The 25391-nt window shown below is 39.2% G+C and overlaps 1 protein-coding gene and 1 long non-coding RNA gene across 10 annotated transcripts in view; one reads left to right on the forward strand and one right to left on the reverse strand.

Annotated features, from left to right (window-relative positions):
• RAF1 (Raf-1 proto-oncogene, serine/threonine kinase) overlaps positions 1 to 21058 on the reverse strand; it is a 46072-nt gene extending 25014 nt beyond the window's left edge. For 2 of the 6 annotated variants that reach the window (XM_075159386.1, XM_075159381.1), the window contains exons 1-4: positions 20882 to 21055; positions 9943 to 9998; positions 5191 to 5360; positions 802 to 1017 (exon numbers count right to left, since the gene is read on the reverse strand). In XM_075159386.1, coding sequence (XP_075015487.1) covers positions 802 to 1008 — 207 coding nt within the window. In that variant the 5' untranslated portion in view covers positions 1009 to 1017; positions 5191 to 5360; positions 9943 to 9998; positions 20882 to 21055. Of the gene's footprint in view, positions 1 to 801; positions 1018 to 2126; positions 2202 to 5190; positions 5361 to 9942; positions 9999 to 20881 lie in introns of all 6 variants that reach the window. The other 4 variants (XM_075159382.1, XM_075159380.1, XM_075159385.1 and 1 more) reach the window with 4 other exon arrangements.
• Positions 21059 to 21072: 14 nt separating this feature from the next.
• LOC142086379 (uncharacterized) overlaps positions 21073 to 25391 on the forward strand; it is a 38022-nt gene continuing 33703 nt past the window's right edge. For 2 of the 4 annotated variants that reach the window (XR_012675094.1, XR_012675091.1), the window contains exon 1: positions 21073 to 21585. This is a non-coding gene — a long non-coding RNA (uncharacterized LOC142086379). Of the gene's footprint in view, positions 24233 to 25391 lie in introns of all 4 variants that reach the window. The other 2 variants (XR_012675092.1, XR_012675093.1) reach the window with 2 other exon arrangements.

Raw genomic sequence — 25391 nt, forward strand, 5'->3', positions numbered from 1 at the left:
TTCCTTTAGAAGTTCCAGTAAAACTGCACAGCTGTTCGCTTTTGAAGTTAGTAAATAGATAAATAAAAATTACTTGTATGATGTAACAACAGACTGCTGTGCCTTTGGATTTAACTCACCGCACGTTAAGCCAGCCTGCCAGGCAGGCACGTTTTCTGCCATATATATAACTATTGTGTACTTACGCAAAGGAAGTTTTGAAGCTATTTTAGTATTACAAATACTAAGTTTCTGTGAAACAGGATTTTTATACAGCACTCATACAAGTAGGTAACCTATAAAAGTAATAGAAATGCAGGCAAATAGAGTTACCCTAAGTACAGAAAAAGGCTTAACTTAGATTTCAGGGAACTTTGCATAAGATGACTTAGTACACTCAGCTCCAAGAAATCTAATAGAAGTGTTCCCTCAAGAAGTTTCACTTCAGCTTTAACTACCACACTTCACTGTGGGCATCCAAGTGAAGAAAACAGTGACAGAAATGACTACATGTTTTACTTCACACAGGCATCATTGTTTAGGTCAGCCAACTACTGTCTTTTAATGTTAATATGTAAACAAAGTATCTTGCTCATGTATATTGGAAAAATACAACAGAAATAGAGGTAGAGAAATACAGGTTCTCAAAATACAGATACACTGCTTTCAAAATATGTCTTCTAGAATTAACAAACTGACGCAACACACTTAATCACAATAAGACCTTTTGTGAAGCTTGGCATTTCTCTTGCCAGATACACGTCACAGTGTTAGCAATGGGAACAGTACGACATTTCTTACATAAAGGTAATGTAGACTTACCACCGTGCGCTGCTTGTTGGGCAAGAAAACACGAATAGTATTACTAGTTTTGGAAGTATCTGATATTTTGCCATCATCAGATGCTCGGCGTTGATAACCAAACTGCTGAACAATAGTAGGTGAAATACAGTTTGGGCCATCAAAGACAGAATCCTTGAGTCCAAAACCATTACTGATAGTCTTCCAAGCTCCCTGAATGTGCTCCATTGATGCGGCCTAAGAAACAAAAATTGAGAGAGTCAGGAAAAATTACAATATCCTTTGCTATAAAGTGGTACTCTCTCTTCCTGAGACAACAGACCTCACAGCCTCTTTTGAAAGCATCTGAAAACTGCACTGCCTTCTCCCTTGTGACATGATCAACCTACACATACATGGCACAGTTCACCCACATCCGCAAAATTAGCCTGAGTCTTGAAAGCATTTGACTTTCTGCACATAAACAGATCATCAGTAATATATGCACGATTCCTCTCACTACATCTCTGGTGTCACAGGAGCAGTTTACCATCATGTTAATTTAGATAATCAATGCCTGAGGGGCCTTCAGAAAGGTGGCTAGATGCTAGCTGCAGGCCAAAAGAATAGTCCTGTAAGCCAGATATGGCATGCAAGCATTAGCAGAGACTGTACTGTTAAGAAAAAGTGGCCCAACAGGAATTACAATAAAAAGCATTCATCGAAGAAATTCTATTTTTATCAGTGATCTTGGCGCTTTGGTTTGTTTGGGTTTTTTTTTTTTTTTTGGGGGGGGGTGTTAGTTGTTGGTTTGTTGTTTGGGTTTTTTTTGTAAAAAAAGGGTAGCAAGTTTAGTACTGTTAGTACACAATGAAATACATAACATTTTAATCATAACAAAATAAGAAACAGCAAAAAAAAAATTCTACACCCCCTCCCCCCCACTATGCTCAGTTACCTTTCAGCATAAACCTCTCCCAGTGCAGAGACATGAACAACCCCCTACGTACTTCCTAATCTGCACAGAGTACTATTTTTGCACACTCACGGTCAAAGATAAAGGTTTCAGTATATTTTTTTCCCCAGCTATCACAACTTCAATGCAGCTTGAACTCCAAATTATACTCCAAATGCATCTTACGCAAAACTAAGCAAAACCAAAGTCTGAAACAGTTTTGAACAGTGAAATATACTCCTTGCTAAATTTCCAAGTAGCCAGATTCATTACCAAGTTTTCAAAAAGAAAAAAAAATAATAAAAAAGGAACAGTGAAAATAAGCGTGGTTGTTTATTTCCTTCATAAATCTGCATCCTTCTATAAACATCTGAGAAGCTGATGTTCAGAACTACACAGTGCAAGTGCACACCTTTTGCCATGTTAGTAGACCGTTTCCAAACTAATCTCCAGTGGTTGTGCACACCACCTATATTCCTGATCACCTCTACGAAAGATAAAGAAAGTCGCATTAAAGCTGCAAAGTCAAAAAGCAAATCAGTCAGGAAATGCCAAAATAAAGGTCTTCCAAGCAATCCTAATTCCATCCCCTTATGGTACAGGAAAGGCTTATACTGAAAGACCTACATTGTTCCCCTGAAATCACCAACAATTAATTCAGTACATAATACCAAACGCTCCTTTACTGAACCTCTCAATATCTATTAGTGTCTTATTTCATGTGTGGTCCTGTACCTCCTTTGTTGCAAATTATTTGAACCCTCCAATTCATCTCCTCATGCCCTTTTGTGTAGCACCCATGCCAAAATAAAAAAAAAAAAAAAAAAAAGAAAAAGAGCTCCTCTTATCCCAAACATTCACATGTCAGAGAAAAGAAGATGGTGTTTGTTACAGATGAAGAGCTAAAGTAATAGAATTCATGGAAAAAAAAGATCTCCACTAGTATTAAGTGTCCATTTTGGGATGCCCAAAAGGATAAACTTTGAATTTCAGAGTGTTTTCACTCACAGCGCAACTCCGAAAAGCCTTAGCTCGATTTGTAAGTACTTAACATTGCTACAGACCTAAACCCAGATCTGACCAGGAGCTACAAAGGAAACATGTAACAACAAACTCAAAGAAAAAGGCTTGGTTTATATGAAGCACCTACCATCACATGCAAACTCTGCAGCAGAACAACTCTAGGCCTCTTACACTCTGCTACAAAGGGATCTTTCGGTCAGTTCATGGACATTTCTTTCACTGACAACGTATACAATGACAACATATATATCCTTGCCTTCCCTCCTGCCAACCGTTGTCATTCCTGTATCAATGCCATCAGTTGTGCAGGTCCAGTTGTTCAAAGGTTCAAAATATTTAAACATCAGTAAGATTTAAAACTCAATACCCAATCGAAATCTAATAGGATTTAGATACTTGGATTTTTTTTTTTTTTTTAAATCTGTGGCACATAAATGACAACAGTCTTACATTTGATGTAAAAAGGGAACAAGGAATGCGAAGACACAGAGACATTCTGAAAAAAGGAGGGAGGAGGGGAGATAAAATTGAGGAATACAACTGAGTTCAGCATCCATAAGCAACTACAAGTACAACAATCTCGCAAATCATACGCATTGCCCTACTGTCAGGAATCAGAAAGGTGAAAAAGTTATGTACAGTTGCAACAACTGTATTATGCACACAGACAGCTAAAAGAGTAACTAGTTAGACGGTAACAATAAAAACAGAGTGGAGATAAACTGTGAGATAAGAGAGGTAAGATGAAACCCAGACAACTTGTTCTCTTTCCTCCTCTTAACTTACCCACTTACCTACTAAAGTAGGGAACCCTACTTTATTTCACCCTTCTAGTTAATACATGAGACAAAAAAAGAAGAGGAGCTCAACTGGATTTCTCTACTGAGTAAGCTGAGATAAGGAATAGCGGGGGCAACCATCAAAACCTCCTTGTTGTCACTGCTGACATACGTTGACAACACCCTAATGTTACAGCCTTTATATTTAATATTTTGACGTGCTGCCAACAGTTCCTGAAAAATTCAAGAGAAAACAGGAAGTGACAAAAAAATTCTAACTTGCACCTTGACAAAAGCTAAGTTTCATACCAAAAAAGGTACTTCCCTGCTCTAACAGTGTTCTCTCGTCCGAATATGAAAGGCCTACTGCGTACTGTAGAACAGCCTACTAGAGAAGATCACAGAAACACATTCTGAGGTCGTTGTACATGCAGTCAGAAAAACATAAAGACAGCAACTGCTATCAGCCTTCTGTACAATACAGATGCCAGTTGTATCTTTGATTATGCATTTGCATCCTTCTCTTTCCTAGGATCTTTGCCTCAAGTAAGTGCTGGATATTCTCAGGACTCTGTATATTTGGCACAATCCTCTCTTCCAGCAATGCCCTGCTCTCTCACCACCATGCTTCATCAGTGCCTTTTTGCCATCTTTTTGGCTGCAGCCGATGATTGCATCCCTGGCAGCTTGGGTTCACTCACAGATGTTGAGAGTTCTTTTTCTAGAAAAATGAAAGTACCTCCTCACCTCAGCAGGCAAATTTAAAACACACCATCCTTAGCTCTCCTTCCTGCCTAAACTGAAGGCTATGGGTTCTACTCAGACACTTCAAGAAGGAGCCACCACTGAAGAGAGAAGATGAGAATTTGGCTCAGATCTGGCCTGGAGCAGACAAAGACCTGCAAGTGGCCTGAAGATAGAGGATTAGGGGAGAAGAAAGGGAAGTTTAAGATATTCGCAGTGTCCTGGGGAAAGACAGGGAATCCGTGATGAAAAGCTGCTTAAACCTGTTCTTGGCATCCATGGTACAAGGACATGCAGTTGGTAAGGTGGGGCTTGTTGAACAAACAGCAATAATCAATTGTCCAGCTGCTGACTTTTACAACTGCTGAGAGGCAACCCTCACGTGGGATGATAGGAGGATCCAGCTCCTCAGAAATACCTCTTCACTCAGGCCAAGAACAGTGTAGCCAAGAACACTTCAATTCTGATACTGCATGGGCAGCCATTGGACATGTACACTTCTCAAGCCTAGTCACTGTTCTTATTTCAAATGATTATCATGGAAGAAGAGAGACAGTCATAAAAGCTGCTTCTTAAGAAGTAATTTATGAATTATTTACACCTTTCCCCTGCGCTCTAGAGTAAAGAAAGCTAGCTTAAAAAATTGTATGAAAATATACAAAAACATCCACTTTGAACTCAAACAGCTCAGTGCATACATAGATATGAGGTGAGAGAATTAGCATGGCAACTACTTGACCAGCTTTGAACTGACAAAAAAAATATATGTAATCACACAACATAATATTGCACACACACACACAATTTCTAGTTGGTGCATTGAACACAGAAGCAAGCACAACAGCAGAAGACAACAGACACACTATTTCATAGGACACAGGTTAGTTGCATTTCTGACCACAGATAAGACATGTGCACAGCACAGCTTACCTTTCAGTGTCCTGTAACCTGTGCCCTACCATTGATTTGTTTATTCATTTTGGGTCTTTTGCTCCAACCAGTATTTGATGAAAGCCATTTTTACTGAAACTAAACTCATTTTCTCCAACTCTCCCAAGATCCACACCAATTCACTCCAGTGAAAAGAGGTCTGATATGCTCTAAAGAGAAATTTAATTTAAAATAAAGGAGGAAAGATTTTACAATGATGGCTTCATAAATACATAATTCTTAGTCTATTCCAGCAAAACTAGTTTTTCTTCCTTTAAATGAGTTACAAGCATGTTTCTGAAACATAAGCACTACCAGGTATTAGATTTATGTTTATGCCATGCTCAAATAATCCATTGCCAGCTGAATGTTTTCATGCATCTTTCTAAAATTTTTCCTCCTGCAACTCTTCACTTTCATGAAAATTACTTCAAGCAGCCTGTCTACAACTGAAAAACTGCAATAGCAGCATTCAAAGAATATTTTAAGATATTCAAGTATGAGCACATCAGTTCTTTTGTAGATTCAGTACTGCTAGGAAACAGACACTGACTTGTTTCATATTAAACATTCAATTTGAGCAGAAAAAAAATCTCACGCTATTTCTCCACCTCTCACAGGTATACTGCACACTGTGACCAAGACTGCACTTTTAATTAGTACTTTTTGCATAGATTACAGATTTTGATAGTCATTTGAACAAGCATTAAAACCAAATGCACGAAATAGCTGTGCAATGTGCACACCTGACAGTAACAAATTCCTACAGATCATTCACTCATAGTCACTCAGATCACACACTCATATCACTCAGTCATATCCAAAAGATACTTTAAGTTACTTTAACTTTTCCCATGACTAGCAAAAAGCATTTAGTCTGAACTGTTAAAAATTTCAGTCTGTTTTCCTAAGGAATGCTGAAATTGGTAATGACGAAAGCTGGAAGTTCGCAGGATACAAAGGTAAACTCCTCTCAGTATAGAGTTTAGGTGCCTTGCCCTTTCCTTATTTCTGAAACAAACACGAAATGCTTTTAAAGAACATGTAAATACAGCTCCCCCGCCCAACACACACACATGCTGCCATTTTTATCCACACGAATAATTAATAGTCACGCTTATGTTTAATTAAATACATATACAAAGGCAAAACACCACAGAACAAAACCCAGAATCCATTTCAAAATGAACACTTTTGTTAGAAAATACAAGCTTTAAAAGTTGCTTATAAGAAAAGTTTTCACCTCTGACAGAAAAAGATCAATAATGCATTTAACTGTGGCCTTTTCTCAGTTCCCCTCCCCAGCTGAGTAATTTTCAATTGATTTAATATTGCATGGGTGACCAGTTGTTGGGGGAAAAAGAAAAGAAACCCACACCCAACAAGTATCTATTGTGATACACAGCAGTGTTTTTTAAAAGTAACTTTTCATAGCAGTAGAACATAAATATGGACCCATTCCTATATTAATAAATAAAGCTGTGATCAATGTAAACATAAGTGCAGGGCATGAGTTAGGATCAGACTAACAACCCAAGCAGATTTCTCATACATCTACAAGGTTGGAGTTTTTCCTTCGAATGTCCTTTATTTTAAGAGATTGATGCCAAAAAGCAAGCTCCCCCCTTAATAGAACTATAGAAGGAAAAAAAAAAAAACAGTTAACAGGAGGAAATGTTATTGTTCAGGGGAAAAAAAAACCCACACAAAAAAAAACCCAACACAAAAACCAACACTGAAAGCTTACATATAATTTCTGACTTGGTGGTTCTGCTCTTGGAAGTATCTTTTATCACCTTTTTCTCTATTTCTCTGAACCATTCATTTCTTAGTTACTACTTCAGCCATTATGCTGCTAATGTAACTTTGAAGTATTTAAGGAAAAAAATAATGTAACTTTGAAGTATTTAAGGAAAAAAATAACATTGGTTTTCCAACTATTGGGCTGTACAGTAAGGAGGCCACAAGGAATACAACTCTCAATCTGACACACTTTCAGATTGGTTAATCCTTTTCAAGATTAATACCTTTCTGTATTTAAGAGTAACTTTCAGAGTAAAAATTTGGTTAGTAAGCATAAACCAAGTCATACTACTTGGCTGTACTAGGCTGTACTTTGGGCTCTGGTTAGTTGCTATTTGTCACCAAAACTATCTGTATCTTTGGCTGCTCTGTGCCTGCTCTCCTCTGTTGATTAGAACAGCTCCAAGCTACTTTTCCTAACCAATTTCTAGGAAGATCTGTTTGGTTTGTCCTTTCCACGCATCATTCCCTTGTCAGTCACCCATTTCTTTCCACATGAAATTTCTATCAAGTTCAAGCGCAGAGCTCTATAAGTTTCCCTACGAAACCTGAATTCCTTCATTAGAGAAACAGAAGCACTGAATACTCTGCTCGTATCTAAAGAGCACAAAGGGATATAGAATCCAAATCCTTCCCTTTCCCAAAGCAAAAAAGCAATCCCAGGTAAAAGGAAAAATGCAGAAGGTGTTTCCAAGCACTCAGTCAGAACTTGTTTACATTTTAGTTAAGTACTGCTGCTGAATTTATATAGATTCACAAAAAAGTTTATAAAATTGCTATTAAAACAGCTATGAAAGAAAAAGGCAAGCCAGGAAAGTGCACAAATTTTGCACATACATTTTGTACGAGTTTTGCTAACAAAGCACCAGAACTCTATGTCATGGAGTAAAACCTCCAACCAAAAAAAACTTTTTTTAGTATAATAATTTATAATTTTTATCTTATAATCAAAATTGATAAATATTGAGAAGTGGTCACTCAATGTTTTAAATGTGTTCTCTTAACATTATGAAGACTATTAAAGCTGAAGTGATATTTAAGACATCCTCATTTTTTATTTGGTAAATTCAGATGCGTTACTAGAAATAAAAAGCATACTGAACACTGCTTTCTTATATCTGATTGTATCAGAATCACATTATTTGACACTTGCCATGCTTAGACTTCTTGTTTCTTCACCATAATGTTAAATTCTTCACAACAGAATCCTCCAAAGAAAGATTTACTAAGCTAGATCTTTAAAGCGGACCTTCTATTGCAGAAGTGGGGCTATGAGTTTATATGTGTATTGACATTACACAGGCAAGACACTTTGGACAAGCATTTTTTTCCCCCCAAGTCTTTCTATCAACTGTACATACATTCTCAGACACGTGCCTATTTGCATTCTGAACTTGCTCATGCTTGAATTGTTTCAAGTATGGATGAAAGCCCCAAACTGTGTTTACAGTTGCCTGGAACTCATCCACTTTACAGCAAGGATAAAAACGTTACTCAAATGTCAGCAATCCACTAAATGCCCTTCCCACACAAGTTTTCAAGGATTAAACAAAAGTGACTGAGAATCTCAGCACAAAGAATTACTGGCTCTGTCCTCCCTCAGTTGCATGTAGTAAATGAAATAACACTGAGGACAGCACCACTGAGAACATACCAGTCTTTAAACCAACCTCAGTTTTGCTGAAAAGGAACACAGCCTGAGATTAGGTTTTTCAAGTAACTGCTGGGAGCTGCTAGTTATGCAGGCTAACTGTGCAGTTCAGACATACCACAGTTACTGTTAAAATACCATTGCAAAATACCAGACAATGCTAGATTATCTGTACAGTTAGCCAGAATAGGATGAAGTGATCCAGCTAATTCGAGAGTTAGGTGTTCTCTGCATTCACTCAGGGCAGCTTTAAACTAATAAATTTAGTTTATTAAATATGGGCTCTGTCCAGAACCAGCAGTGCCACCGGGAGGTCAATTCTGCAATTCTAAGAGCCTGGACATGGAAACAATGTACAGATCGGGGCAGGGGGGCAGCAGGTACAGGGGCAATAGCACCCAGAAAGGTTTGGAAGGGGCCTTGAGGTATTTTTCTGCGGGAAGATAGAATAAATGATTCTCCCTTATATTTTATAATAAAGCACACCTGGGAAGAGTTGAACATATACTTCTGCAATACGAACTAAATCTAACATGGACTACTTGAGTACAAACCGCCTGGACAGCCCTACTAACTTTATTTCATTGTTTCTTATGCACCAGTATTTGTATAGAAGCCTGCATAAAGTGGCAAATAAAAACTGAATGTAATCAGAAATTACGGATTGTATACAAGCAAGATTAGACTATGTCAAACATTTACTGTCTTGAGTGCCTCCAAAAATAAATTATGCTCCATTTTAACTCTATCTCACATTATCTTACTAAATACACCCATAAAATTACAGTTCTGGTTTGGGTGGGTTTTTATTTATTTAATAAAGACTTTTTGTTTCAGAGGTACAATCTCAGAAAAGACAAAAAACCAACCACTAGTTGTAAGATAATGCCACAGACATGATTTACATTAGGTCTGGATTATTCACAACAGATCTGTAGTTGCGTGGAAAGGCAAATGCTATTTGGAGAAGACAGGCAAATATCAAGATCTAAAGTTCTAAACTGATGAAGGGCTTTCCCCCTGCAAAGCAAATATCCATGCAGACTGACTAAAGTAGGAGCTTAAGTTAAACATATACTTCTCATAAAGCAAACACTGAAACAACTGTAGGCATCATAACAATTTTGTGGAATTTCTCAAAAAAACAAAAAGCAAATTTAGTAGCAGTGAAAGAATACAAGCACAGAGCTTGGTTGTGGTAAGTTTCCCTTCCCCCAGGAAAGACCCAGGGACCTTGGAAGAAAAAATAGGGCAGGGTAAGGAGGAAAGGAAAGATAACCAGAGAAAGTTATTTATACCTTTAGTTTTCCTTTAAGCAAATGAAGTCCTATGACAAAAGGATGAAGTACATCATCTGTGGAAGGTAACACAAAAACAGAAGATATTTACTATTTTAATAGACAAACTTATACACATGCACAACATCGCAAATTAATTAAAAAAAAATATTTTTTGAATTACATCAATAGTAGAGTTAACTTATCATCCTTCTACTGTTAGAGTTTTCAGGGCCTTCTAGCCTTTCATTATTTTATGCAACACTTCAGTGTAAGGAGATACGCTGTGAAAGGCCAGACTGCATGACAACCAAATGCTACCCCAACTCAAGATAATCTCATTCTTATTCAAGAACATCATAAGAATCTCTTACAGCTAAAAACTCACTAAAGTAAAAATTAAGTACGAGTTGAATACTTTCTTCTCAGACATCAGTTCCTTACTTACACACAGAAACACCTTGCTGACTCACAAATGTTATGACAAATCTTGGATCCAAAACAACAACAAAAAAGTAAGTAACAAGAAGCTAAGTCTCTGAAGGCTATCTGTATCTTACATATACGCATTAACTGTAAGAGCAAGAATTCCTAGGGAAGCTGAAGAAGTCTTGATTAAAAGATTGGAAGCTCAGATTAGATAGAGAGAAGTGTAAGTCAAATACACAAAAATATTCACTAGACAGTAAATGGTAAAACGTTTTCTTACCCAAAGTTTTCATCCTAATTAGCAATTCCTAAAACAATCCCATGCAGAGATGATTAGAGAAGGCAAAGACGCAACACAGTCACAGAGTCATTGAGGCTGGAAGGTACCTCCTGAGATTATTTAGTTCAAATCCCTGCTCAAGCAGGGTCAGCTACAGCGGGCTGCCCAGGACCACATCAGTTTGGTTTTGAGCATCTCCACAAACACACATTCCACAGCTTCACTGTGCAACCTGTTCCAGTGTTTGACTACCCTCACAGTAAAAAAAAGTGTTTTCTTGTGCTCAGATGGATATTCATGTGTTTTAATTTGTGCTCATTGCCCCTTGGGCCGTCACTGGGCATTAGTAAGTCTGGTGTCCTCCTCTTCATTCCCTCCCATCAGTGTATCTATACACATTGATAAGATCACCCACAAAGCCTTCTCTTCTCCAGGCTGAAGAGTCCCAGCTTCCTCAAGTTTTTCTTTACTTGAAATACAAGAAAGTACACATAAAAAAAATTCAAGGAGATCTTACATTGCTAGCTCACTGTTGGTTAGAAGTATCCTCTCTCCCGGATAGAGCACGTAGGAGAAAAAAAAAAAAACAAACCTGCAATGATTTTAGCCAAGATAGCAAACTCCCAAAGACTAACAAGAAACCAGAAGAATGCTTTGGGATCTCCACCTTGAGCCACATAGTAATTTTAAAACTAAAACCTCCTTACAGTCTGAACTGTACATTTACCCTGCTTACTAACTTGCGTACCTCTCTACAGCAAACATTTAGGAATGTGACATACAAAATATTGTGAATATGGTTTCCATCATGAAAGAAGATAAGCAGGGAGACTGGGGAGAAGGGAGGAAGGAATGCTGTCTTTCGCACACCAAAGGAAAAGCTGAGGTCTTTAGTTCTAACAGAAGACAACCAGTCAGCAGTAACGACATATTTAGGAAATAATCCACACTGAATCAAGGTGGAGGAGGTGTTGTTTGTTTATTTTTAACAAATTACATTACTGTGGAATAAGGTGTGGAAAGTGATGTGACCAGAAAGTACATGGGGGCTACAAGCAGAGAAAACCAAGGAAGATCAAAAACACCGTAAGAACAAGGAGAGGACCAGAGAAAGTCATCCTCATAGGAACCAATATAGCCATGGGGGCGTAAGGGGGAAGTATTGGGTTTTTGGTTTTTAAAAGGAGCGAGGTTGACAATTAGCAAACTGATAAAAACAAGGATACAGTTATGATCCTCACATTTAGCTAAGAAGTCAAGAGATTTGTGAAGACCGGTTCCTGACAAAAACAAGAGCTAAAAACTGAGCTGAAAACAGTCTGGGACAAACTTTGAGAAAATTAATCCAGTCAATATGACGGATAATGTTAGATGAAAAAGAGGAGAGAAAACTGATGGGGAGGGGTAGAGGTTTTATAGACTGAAAACCTAAAGCATTTTTATTGCAAAATCAGCCAGAAGAAAAAGGAATCTCATATACAAATCAAGAAGAGAAGGCATAGCATGAAACAAGTGTAATGGGTTAAAGAAGAAGCAGGTCCAATATTTCTACCTGCAACAAAAGTAATAGCTGTAAGGGAGTGAAAATCATGTATTTTTCTTGACAGATAAGAGATACACAAAAAACAAAAATCAGTAAGAACATTTGCTAACAGCACTGGCAAGAAGGAGGGTTTAAGAAGCAAGTGAGTTGACAAAAATACCAGCTGTTATTGCAGATGTGAGATTCAATTAAACCTAAGTAGAATTGTTCACCTAAGACAATGGCAAAGCCAAGGGAGAAGAAAACGACTCTATACTGGAGGAAGTGTGCCTGCTTGCAGGATTTCCACCCGAGACACTCCACGGTGCAAGAGAAGGAGCAAGGGAAGCAGGTGTTCTGTAAGTGGAACGCTGAACTCGCACAAGTTGATCACTGATCATACTTCAGTGTCAAACCATTGCTTTTGAAAAATTAAAAATTCTACTACAAATATACACCTAATTGCACAAATAGCCAGAACAAGAGTTTGAAACAAACAGAGTTTTAAAATTATAGCTTTGTGTTTCAGTGTTGTCAAGTCACTTTTGAACTAGATGCTGACAGTTTTAGAAAATACATCTGGGCAATAATGTATTTAAGACTGGCTAATCACAAATGTTAGACATTTCAGCACTGTGATTCAGACGGTCACACATCTGCATATGTAATATCCCATATGTGATACTTCTACAACTGAACACCAGTGTTATACTGTTGTGGCATTCTTGCAGTTTCCGTCAATTTTCACCACAATAAGTTTGTAGATACAGCACTCTGTCACTGGCAGTCTATTCCCAGAAAAGAATATTAAATTCATTTTCTATTGTGTGAAAGAACCTTCAACTTAAAATGTAACCAAAACCAGCTAGGCTTTTTAGAAGTTATGACAAAATCCTACTACTACACTTATTCTTGGGCTACATTGTTAATTCCCTGTCTTTAAAAATCACATTGCCTATTTAAAGTCTCCACATGAGAAACTCAGAAAGACAAAACACTCAATATACAAAGGAAACCAAAATTAAAAAAAAAACCCTCTGCCAGACATAAAATACGCAAACAAAAGTGAAAGAATATCTTACAGTTACAGCAGCAGTATTATTTGTGGTGACAGAAGAAAAAAATATTTTCAAATATAAGACAATTTTAGTCTCAATCTGCCTGACAATTTTATGGAATTTTTTTTCAGAGCATACAGCACTTCTGTAAAACAAAATAATTCCAGGTACCGTCCTGTAATTTAACATCACAAGGGCAGATCTTACTGGAATAGGTAAAAATAGCACTAGTGAACATGCCAAAGGAGAGTCTTTCCACTATATGGCCAGTGCTTAGGTTGCAACATCAGCTGGCTCTCTTTTTATAACCTCTCGATTGCCAGTGAACAAGTTACACAGTCAACTTAAAAGGTTTGAGAAATCTAAGAGTAAGCTCTGGAACTCACTTTCAGCTGAAATCAATCCACTGTATCACTCTGACACGAACACTTTGTTTCAGCATGCTATTATTGCCTGTGTAAGCTTTATATTTGCTTCCAAAGCATTTAACACAGATGAATGATGTAATTCAGAATACGGTTTATTTTTTGTTAAATGTCAGCATAAAATTAGAGGCTTGCACACTTTGTTGTTTCTTTTGGCTGCCACACACTCTGGAAGCTACTTAACTTACTACATTCTCTCGCAGCCGCGCATGTGCCATCCTCCAATGAACTCGTTTCGGCCCGTTTCTGCAAACACTCCCCCTCAACTCCAACCACCCTGGAACAACCACTCCCTAACACCTGAACTCTAGATGGGGTTTTTCCATGTTTCCACATAAAGATAACAACCATCACAATATGAACATTTAAAACTGTTAGACCAGTGATCAAATGGAGACAGAAATGTTGTTTTGCTAGAAGAAATTCATGCTCTTTAGCCAGCAGTTTGACTTACAGATGACTGAAATTGCTTAGCTTTCTAATTAGGTACAAGGGAAACCAGTATCCTCCCATCTTCAACACCACAAACAGGTTTCTGCCTGCTCATGCCTACAGATTGGTATTGATTGGACACGGCTTTCAGAAGTTATTGGAGAGGGTGACAGGGAGGGAAAAGAAAGCTATAAAAAAGCAGGATGTCACTTGGCTTGCACAGTTACTATTACATTTTTTCCCTCAGTCTAAGAAAAACTGAATGATCATCAACATACTTAACTCTCCTTAAGTTTGAAAGTGCTGCCATAATCAGAAATATGTTTCTTATTTGCACACAGTGGCCCCAGTACTGTGTCTATATGAAGAAATATACATAGGTCTCATGCAAATTCAACAGCAGATAGAGTTTAGACACGTTTGCCATGCTTAATGCATGAGTTTTACAATACAGGTTTTACAAAAAAACTCGTAAAATTACAACAAAGATGTGCCCAAATAAAGACCTGATTAAAAAAAAAAAAAGGTATTTTAATGCGCTTATGAAATAGATTAGACCTGAAGGAATTCAAATTCTATCAGAAATTATCAAAATAGGGAAAATATTTACCTGTCATTAATCTTGACATTAACAATTGCTAGGTAAATTCTGAACTTCCGGAATTCTAAAAAAATGTTTTATAGATTCTGAAGTTGGAGTCATATCCTATGCTGTAAATATGATCAACTTCCAGTGAAACTTAGAACAAAGTTTCTAAAACAAAGTTTCAAAAAAAAAAATCACGTTGTTACTATAAATCAAATACAACTTTTCAACTGGAAGCTAGAGAAATAACTACAAGCTCTTTCATCTCCACATTAAGTGGAATTAAAATATACCTTGCTTTTTCTTTTACAAGAAATTTATTAAAATATTTTATTTTCTATTACAATCATTTGGGAATAACGTAACTAGCATTTTTTGGGGTAGCAATAAATTAGGAATTTTTAAAAATTGTTAAAACATAGTATTTTTTCTTCCCAGCAACATTGCCACCATTGAAGCTTCCACTCTAATGATCCTCCCTACATTTGCTCTATTACTTTGCAAGACTATCCCTCTGTGTTCCTATATTTCTGTAACAATTCCATGCAAACGAAAGGGAAGTATCTCCACCTGTTTCACTATGCTTCCTTCAGTTTCACCAAGAAACTCTTACATAAAGTCTCACACGTAGTTTTATCTACACAGGGAAAGTTACAGAATATGCAAAAAGAATGATAATTTACTTGTTTGTCCAACAAGCAGTCACAGTGGGGGAGACACACTTCATCTCTTCCACAGGTAGTAAGAGAGTAAAGAGAGAGCAGTGCCTTTCATGGTATGCTAATAGACTGAAAAGACCACTCTAGAAAATACTGAAAGCATGACCAGACTTTGAGCAAACACTGTTAAATGATTGAGAATAGAACAAGAAAGTGGAATCTGCAGAAACTATTTTTATAGTTTTTTTATTTCATTTATATTAAATTACGGATAGAGTTGACAGGGACATATAGTTGAAGCAAATGACTAGCAAAATAAAAGACATTACAGAAAAATAAAAAGGAAGATTAGTCATATATTAAAGTTTCTCAATATATATCTAAATGTTAGCCCTACAAAGGTACAAAGGCATTAAAGACATCTTTCTTCTATTTGTGCACTACCTTGCATCTCCCTCTTGCTAGTCTCTCCTCCAGCTAGGTGTTCCTAAAACACTCATTTTCAAAACCTAGCTTGTTCTATAGTGAAAGAATTTATGTAACAGAAGACTATAATGGGGGCTCTGAGCCATTTTTTAAAGTCTAAACCTCTGAGCCAGCTTTAATTAATATGGTTAACCCCACGCCACACCCAGCTGCAAGTTAGTGAAGCAACCTCCCTCTAGCTTGTGAACTAAAAATATACAAGATGTCTCAACTGCTCTTAACCGATACTACGTATTTCAATTGGAATGCAATATTAATTAACACCCTTTTGTCAGCTGTTTGTCAGAAATTAAATATTTTAGGGTCAAACCAATAGCAAGTATGCAACGTAAGCTGAAATCTAAAATGAAGCAATGTAATACAGTAGTAAGAGAAAACAGGCAGCACTACCGTAATCAACTCAACATCTGCAGAGAGCCGCAACAGAGCAAGTGAAATGATTCCACAGAGCAATGAAACTGAGAACAACAACAACATAAAAAGGGGCTTATATCAGAAGAGCTGGAGATACAGGTCCCATTTGCAGATTTTCAGATAGTGCAAAGAAAACAAGGCAGAGTCACTTACACACTCACCACATGCAGAGATTATTTGCAAGGCAATTCTAAAACTCTTTTGCTTGAAGTTAAAACCAATCAGCTTTGATTTAACTGTGCTACTGCTCCGCTTCATTTATGCAAGCGTGTAGGATATGTCTGGAACATGCATAGGAGAAATGGCAGAACGCAGACACACCTGCAACTGCAAACAAATCCAATGACCTGCATTTGCCACCATATTGTTCTACACGAATCCATACTTTTTCTACGTTAAAATGTTAGCTCTAAAACTCTTGTCATTCCCCATGAGCAAGCAAAAACCTCTGGAAAATATGTAATTCAATCACATTGACTATGTCGCTTAAAATCCTGAAAAAAGGATACTCACTGACGTAAACATTCTATTTATCAATTATCAATTATGATTCTCAGCTCTGAAGTCTATCAAGAAAATGCTTTACTCATTTACAAATGACTCAAGAACAGCACTTTTTTATCCTCATCTACTGTATGCATTGCAGTATTTCAGAACACAAGATGACCATGTTCTATTAAACTGTAAAAGGTCAGTACACACTGCTACAATAAAATCACCTTTGTGTGAAACAGATTACACTTATAGTACAAACACAATATTCCAGTCTCTAAAGGAATAAACGTGCACCAGCTGCTTTTCAAAGCAAAATAGTTGTTTACAAAAAAACAGCGTATGCAGCAAGAGCCAACAGAGCACTGAGAATTATTCACACAATTTTGTCCAAAACAGACTTTCTTCTCAGAAAAACTAGGAACACCACTAAATACATATCTGGATTACCTATACAGAATAAGTTGTATCTACTTCGTGCTGTCTCAAAACTCATGAGCTAATGCATTCTCATTGCTAAAATACCTTGTTAATTTGTCATAAAGCTAGCATTTTTACCTGATTTCCTAGTGTTATATCAACTCCTCTTTCAATTAACTTCTAGAGCTGACAAAATGTTTCCACAACCTTATTCAATACACAATGGATATATTTCACAATAGAAAATACTGGAGGGTTTTGCATAAGCAATTACACAAAATCAATCAAAATCGGTACAATGCAGATGTAAACACGTCTGCTCGTTTACAAATTAAACTTATGTGAAACTTACTGAAATCGTGTTTAAATTATCATGCTTGAAATTTTAGTTAAATTACAAGTTTTAATCTTGCTTTGACTGGTTTTGTTACTTCCCCAAATAAAGATAATTTTGACTAATGCAATTTGATGTTTTTTTGAGAAATAGAATGCTGACTTCTATTTCTCTTTACAGTCTTTAGATTTCTGCATTTTTAAGTTAGAAGATGGTCCAGAAACTTATTTCTTACAAAACAATCATCCTTTTCAAGTATTCATTTGTTTCAAGCTGAATTTGCATGGAAGTTTTGGAAGTTCAACTGCACAAAACCACGTTACCCTTGTTTCCTAGGCAACTGGTCTTATGTGATCATGCCACCCAGCTGTCCCTTCTGCCTCTCCTCCAGCAACTCTTGGACATACTAGCTTATTTGAGCTAAACAGCTAGGTAGAGGCATCAAGAATACAAAATTTCCACAGGCTATGGAAATAGGAAGCCAAAGGACAGAGGAATCCTTCGCTCTCCTGGCTTCTTCATCAGTCGGGGCACCACAGCACAAACCTTTGGTGTGTGCCAGCTGCAGCAGCACATCACCACGTGACGAAACCAAACCAAGAAAAAACCCTCCCTCTTGCCTAGCTGGCAGGCCAAGAAGGTAGACAAGCAACAAGGATAGAGGGAGAGGAGGAGAAAAAATCTGGAGGGTGTTTAAGTAAGGCAATATTGAAAGATGAGGAAGCAAGGGGTGCTAGAGGTATTACAAAAGCATGGCAAAGGGAATGACGGAAGGTGTCACGAGAGAAAAAGTATGTTTGCAGCAGAGATGATCAGAGACCCAAACACAAATCTCTATCGAACTAGACTTTAATTCATTTGCTCTCATAACTTTATTAGGAATATAAAAATAATTTAAACATTATGTATCCATAACACAAAAGTGAATTTATCAGCACAACTCCTGCATTTGAAACTAAGTGATTTTTAGACTTATTTCCGCATAGGAATTCGAACTAACTGCTTTTGGTTCCCATCTCCTACAAAAGTTTTAGAACCAACAGCTCACATCATCTCAATTTAATTTGTTTTCAAAGACAGAAAACAAGGAAAACTTGTTTTTTCCTCAACTCCTGGTTTCCTAACAGTGAAGGAGCCAAATAAATAAACTGGGGGAGGAGGGGAGTATATGTCCCAGAAGAAACTAGTGCTGATTTAGCGTACCAAGAAATGCTGACCAATGATTTCCATGGGTCATGTTTGTGGTTTATAAAATATGAGTTAGTTTAATAAGTTGTAGTAAGTTCAGGCCCTGAAACAGCAGAAACTTCATATGTAATTTGAATAGACTTTGTTGTTGTTAAAGAATAAAAAATGGAAAACTTTATGTACACACCAAAGGCATTCAACTGAAAAAAAAAAGTTTTATTATCTTCTTTGGAAAAAAAAAATATATTTTCTCTGCTACTTCCAGATTTTCTTTCAAAGCAGGTTAGTCAGCAGTGTTGCACAATAAGTTGTCCAGTCCTGAAGATATTAAGTATGGCAACTAACCATATGAAAAACACATTCCAGGTTTCTGAAAGCACCACTACTCCAACCCAAGTAAGCTAGTTCACATCTGATTTAATAATCTAAGATTAAATTGCTTACCATATTAATCAGTCATCCATTTCATGAACATGTATACAGATCCATACCTTTTTTGAGATTAATTGTAGCCTTAGGGTTTACTTACAGAAAATATTCGTTAAGACAAACTAAATTAAAGCCACTTCCATTCTGAATGGGTGTCCACAGAACAGATTTAACTGAACTGCCCAAAATTAACTCTCACCTTCACCAATTCAGTCTTTTCTTCTGCACCAACACTGTAGGCATGTCCTAAAGGATAAGCATGTCCATTCAAATTATATCCTAGTTTTACCCAATGCAGTGATCCTTCAGGCAATATTTGGAGCTGAGTTTTTCAGAAGCATTAAAATAAAAGACATTTTAATATGTCTTTTGTACAAAACTATTTTCAGATATTTTAAGTTGGCTTTGGTTTTTGAAGAATCTTAGTTTTACTCCATTACAGACCCTTCTTGTTTTGCGTATCTACAACAACCTACAATTGCATCTGGAATGCACACTGTGCTGTAGCAATTCCACTACAACTGGTCTTGAGGTCTCATTGTCCCAGGTAAGGTCTCTGTATTTATGGATGTCACTTAAAGGCGAAGAAGGAAAAAAAATTTCTACACAAATTATTTAGCCTGACGTAGGCAAGACGAACAATGGACAAGAGACGTGCGGCTGTTAGCACAGGCAGGTTATTTGCGTGTACATTTAGACTGTAGATAAAAAGAGTCTAGAAACAGTGCAATCTTTGAGCCCTGGCTCATTTATACACGGCAAAGTTGTAACAGTTTAGAAGAAACCGGGAAACTAAAGAATCTTACTGCAGGTTTCAAATGTCTCTTTTTAAACTGAATCTAAATCGGAAAAAAAAAAAAAATCCATCCAGTAGCTCAAACCGAAGAATGCCTAAGCAGAATGCATTCAGTTATGCTAATATAACTTCAACGCATTTTCCGTTCTCGGTTCAGAAGACAGTAGATCAAAGGAACAGAAAGGTTAGGGAGTCCCCGCTGGAAGCACAGGAGGGACAAAGCTGCCAGCAGCGAAGCGGAGACCCGAGGAGGCCGGGCAAGCGGAGCCACCGCCGGGCATCCCCCCCCCCGCGACCAGGGCACCATTCCAGGTGCTTGCTCCTGGATGCCCGTTGCTCACCCCGTCCGCTGGCCGCCACAGCGCCGGGCCAAGCGGTGCGAGGCCCCAGCCCCGGGGCATACCCGCCTCGGCCGCGCATCCCCCCCGCCACCCGCCCGGGGGGCGGCCCCGGCCCCGGGGCTCCGCGCTGGCACTGACAGGCGGCGGCCACAACACACCTCCCCTCCCACCTGCCCCGCCGCAGCCGCCCCGGGCCTCAGACAACCCCCCCCCGCACCGCTCCGGGCTTTTTGGCGTCTTCCCCGCTCCCGGGTCCGGGCCGCCGCGCAGCCTCTCCTCTCGAGGCGGGAGCCCCCGCCCGGGCCCCGCCGCGAACAGGGCGGCCCCGCGGCAGGGACGCTGGCCCCGGAGGGGAGGCGGCGCTCAGCAGACGATCTGACCGCAAAGGGCTCCGCGATGAGCCGCGACCCGCAGGTACCGAGACGGCCGACTCTCCCTCCTTCCTCCCCTGGCCCCTGTCAGGGGGCGAGCGGCTCGTTTCCCTCACGGCCGAGGCGGCGGCCGGGTCAGCGCGCCCGGGGCTGAGCCGCCGCTGCGAGCAGCCGGCGCCGCTCCAGGCGCCAGCACCGAGGAAGGGAGAGCCGAAGAGAAAGGGGAGGAGGGGGAACCCTTCTCTCCCCCGTTCCCTGCCTTGTCGTCTGCCGCTCAGCAGCCCAACGCCGCTCCTACCTATGTCACTCCCTCCCGGCGGCTCCCTGCAGGCTCTTGTCCCACTCGGCGCCGTTCGTTTCGTTCCTCATCTAAAATGGCGGCCTCACACTCAGCGAGACATTTATCCTCCGCCCATCGACCTGTCGGCACTCGGCTCCTTCCCTTTCGCCTGTCTCCCCTTCTTTTCCCGTCCTCCTCCTCCCCGCCTCTCGGCCTGACCGCGGAGCGCCGAGCTGTCGATAGAGCCCGCTCCTCCCCGCGCCCCCGCCCCCTCTGCGGGCCGCCATTTGGGAGCGGCGGCAGCGGCCGAGGCGCGGCGGGCTGCCCCCGCCCGGCCGCGGAGGGCGAAGAGGCGCTCCCGCCGCCTCTCACCTCCCCCACCCCTGCTCGGGAACCGATCTGCGGGTGGGGGATGAGCTCTGCCTCTGCGCCGGGGGAGCTAGAGCGGGCCCTGCCACGGCGACCGAGCCGCCTCCCCTCAGTGCTCCAGAGGCGGCCGCTGCGCTGCCGCCAGCCTGGCGTTACAGTCGCCTCCCTGCAGCCCCGCGCCCCCCGCTGAGCCCTGCCTAGGCTAAACCTCGCGGTTGTTTGACAATTAATTAAATGGGGCGCATCGGCGGCGAGTTAGCTCACGGGGGTGTGCGCACCGGCGGGGCCCCGCGGGCAGGGCCGTCCCCTCCCCGGCCGACACCTGCCTCAGCCGCGCGTCCAGAATAGAGCCCGTAAGTCCTACCTGTTCGAAAGCAAACCCTGTTTCTGAAGGGAACTGGCAGAAATTCCCAAGGGGCGGTACGTGCTGAGAGGGGTGGGGTGTGAACTGCTGGGAAAGGTATCTGGGGAGAAATAAAAAAAAAAAAAAAAAAAAAAAAAAGCGTGCAGCCTCTTTTCCTGGAGGAGACAGGGAACAGCTGTCAGACAGCAATCCCCTGCACGTAACTCAGCACAGCCTCCCTGTAAGAGTAAAGGCAGTGAAGGACTCTGCTGTCTACCAGTGCACCACAAACTAACCTATTTTAGGTCAGGCTTTGAAAATGTACAGCAGTGCATGTTAAATGGTAAACAGTTAATTTATCCTTCCAAAACAAAAATTCTAAGGATAGCCATTGCAAAGTAAAACATTTCTCCTAGAATTGTTTTTAAAAAGCGTACACGTTTGCATTTACAGTCATATAAGTTACATTAATTGTTAATTAAATAAGCACATCTCTAAAAAGAGCCTCCAGCAAAATTCTCTCAGCCTTATTTGGGATTTCTCTACAGAAGAAGGTTTATTCTGATATAAACCAAGGCTTGAGTTCAGCTAAAGTCACATTAACCTCACAGAGGCATAGCAAGGGCAAGAAAAAAGCAGCACTGTTGGGCTTGCCTCTCCTAAGCAAAAAACCCATACATAGTCTTTAGCTACTGGTGCCCTCCAGGAAGAGGTGTGGTTGCCGAGTAATAGGAGATTGAAATGGGGATGGTAACCAGAAGGCTGAAACAGAAATTTCCATGTCTCTAGAATACTGTGATTCAGTACTTTATTACCATATGTTCTAGAAGTTATCCACTTATTCCAGTATATAATGCCTTCAATTTAGAGGATATTGCTAAAATAAAGATTTACCTAAAGTTTTGCAGCACTCTTACAAGACATGGAGATTTCAACCCTTCTATTAGGAAAAGCGCTTATTCTCTTCTTTTTCTCTTCCCCATTGACATGGGGTCAGACCTACCAAAAAACCCAGAAAAACAAATCCAGACCAAGATGGCAAGGACAAAATTTATGAATGTGAATCATTCTTTGCAAATTCTTATACAGTAGCTTTTCTTTTAAGTGTCACATTTAAACTGAAGGAGTCCTCTGATGCACATACACAGTTTACATGGCTTTAAAAGGAGTCATATCCGTGTATCTGACTGCGAGAGTTGGCCCAGGAGAAACAAATAAACTCAAAACAGTGTGTACAATAAATATTCACATGGCTTAAGACTAAGCATATCCATGTAATATGGTAGACAGTAGTACAGATTTTGGCAAAATAGGCAAAAGGAGCTTAAAATATTGTAATGTAAAATATGAATAAAAACATGACCCGAGAAGCTTAAAAAGAAAAAGGGAAAGAAAAGAGGGATAACCACCTCCAGAAAAGGTGGTTTTGACAGAAGATCATTCATAAAGTTTTAAACTTCTTGTAAAAGAGTAGAAGGATCAAGGACTGTAGTCATGGAACAAGTGAACACAGATATGGAAGAAAGCAAGCCAAATTTCAGATAGTTAAACAATGTAGCACATGCAAAGAAATATAATAATTACAAAAAAGAAAAAGAAAAGCAAACAAGGAAACGAAGCAAAGAAACATTACAGCACTAAAGTAGAAGGGAAACAAAAATTGAACAAACTTTCCAAAATAAACTAAAAATTATTTGCATTCTTGCAGAGGTTGATCTGGTTTATGTTTGTGTTTAGTGGCTGGGTTTACAATAGGTTTAACATGTGAATGTCCAGGTATTAGACTTTCATTTGTCCAGGCATATAACCAAATCTTACATTTTCACCATCTGAAGTGTTTTCTACCTCTATAAAAAGCAGCCTGAGGAGTGATTACAAAGAGAATGAGAACCAGTGCCACTAGAGTTTAGAGTAGGCTAGTGACAGTAACTATAATCTTGAGATATTAGGCAAATCTGTCTAGTGGTTGTAGACTTGGGAACTCCGTTTCATCCAGTGGGTATGTCACGCAGGCAAAGCCATCTCAGCTTCACAGACTTCAGTTTCCTCATAGTTAAAAACTCTTTGAGAAGAGTTTTAATATTGACTGCTGAAAAGAAGCATGTAAAAGTTAAACCTATTTTTTATTTGTTGTGGTTCAGTTTGCTATGTGCAATATTCGTGTATTCCCAGTCTACTTCACCGTGATTACTTGGGGAGTCTTGAAAAATATAAAATGTTTTAAGTGGCATCATATAACCTTAATTCTATCTTTAGTACATAAAATACCTATAAGCCTCAGAAGAATGAGTAGCAAGAATTAGGAGTGTAATGCTGGCTGGGAAAAAGATGAAATGTATATACATACTTTATTATGGAATTTTGGGTATCAAATCCTACTCCCTTACTCCTCAAGCCAAGAATTGCTATAGACAAACTTTGCCATCTTATCCAGGGTTATTCAACCTGGGCCACATTCACAGCATTGTACTTCTGCATGTTATTTTGATACATGCTATAAATTATTCTCTTATTCCCTGAGAAGAATTTTTTTTTTTTTTGAGTAAGAGAGCATTGCTTAGGAAAAATTTCAGTCAAGTTAGATACAAAAGAAGTCCAACATACAGAGGCCATGAAGAAAGCGGCCTTGAACAAATCAATAACAACCTGAAAGAGAGGTACTCCAAATAAGGAATATCTTATTTGTGTGATGGTGCATAAACTATTTATGTTTTATAGTTCAGCTGAAAGACTTTATTTTTTCCCTGTGTCACTGAAGTGATCAAAGAAGAGGGGTGGGAATGTAATTTATAGTTTGTTTGGGTTTTTTTCATGTATTGTAGAATTTAAATTACATACATTACTTAACAACAATAGGACATCTTATATATGAAGCTGTTAACAAAGCAGTAAACTTGTTTTGCACTATCTGTTCACATTAATTATTTTTGTTATTTTATCCTGAACAAACTCCTAACTTTTTATTTTACCCATATCCAACTAAATGTTGTTGCTTTTGGGCTGGCTATGGTGCATACCTTTCTCCACTCTGTTCAGCATCTCTTCAGCCAAAGAGAAGCTAAATCTTGGGAGTTTTTCCCTTCCTTATGAAAATAACACCTGACTTCCCATAGGCACAACACAAAAGACACCACCTTCTGAAAGCTTCAGTCTTTACCATCAGTCATTGATTAAGCATGTAGTGACCTCCTTACTTCCCCGGAAAGGCTGGATTCTAGAAGCAGATCCATCTAACCAATTCCTGCACTCGGAGAACTGAGAGGAAGTCAGTCAGGCTATGGGACGGGGTTGCGTAGACTTGCGTATCTGCAGGTTCTGACCCCCACGGATTTTCTTCAGTAAATCTTCATCTCAGTGTAAAGTCAAGTCATGTACTTTATGATACAGAATAGACTGTCCGATACAAACCTCATATATGCTGTTATTACTTCATGCTTCAGTATCTATTTTTGAATTCACCTTAGTTTATTTACTTGCACAGTCAAGCCAATTTAAGTGCTTTAAGACAGTCACCAGGAGCCGTCATGCAAAGTTTGTTATGTTTTACACACACATACACACACGCGTGCACACCCCGTGAGACGCACTGCCTGAGGTAAATACGTTGTGCCGTAGTTGCCTCCACAATACTGCAACAAGTTTTGCCTTATCTGTTGACCGCTTCATTCTGTTATAAGTTTAAGTTATTGTCTTTATTTTTTTCCTTTCTTTCTTCTTTTTTACCGCTTTAACACTTTCATTTAAGAAACGTGTTTATCTAAAAAACATATGCAATTCCTTGTAATGTCAAGTACTATAATCCTCTACAGATTTGTA

This window comes from Calonectris borealis, chromosome 10 (assembly GCF_964195595.1).
Source record: "Calonectris borealis chromosome 10, bCalBor7.hap1.2, whole genome shotgun sequence".
Taxonomy (NCBI): domain Eukaryota; kingdom Metazoa; phylum Chordata; class Aves; order Procellariiformes; family Procellariidae; genus Calonectris; species Calonectris borealis.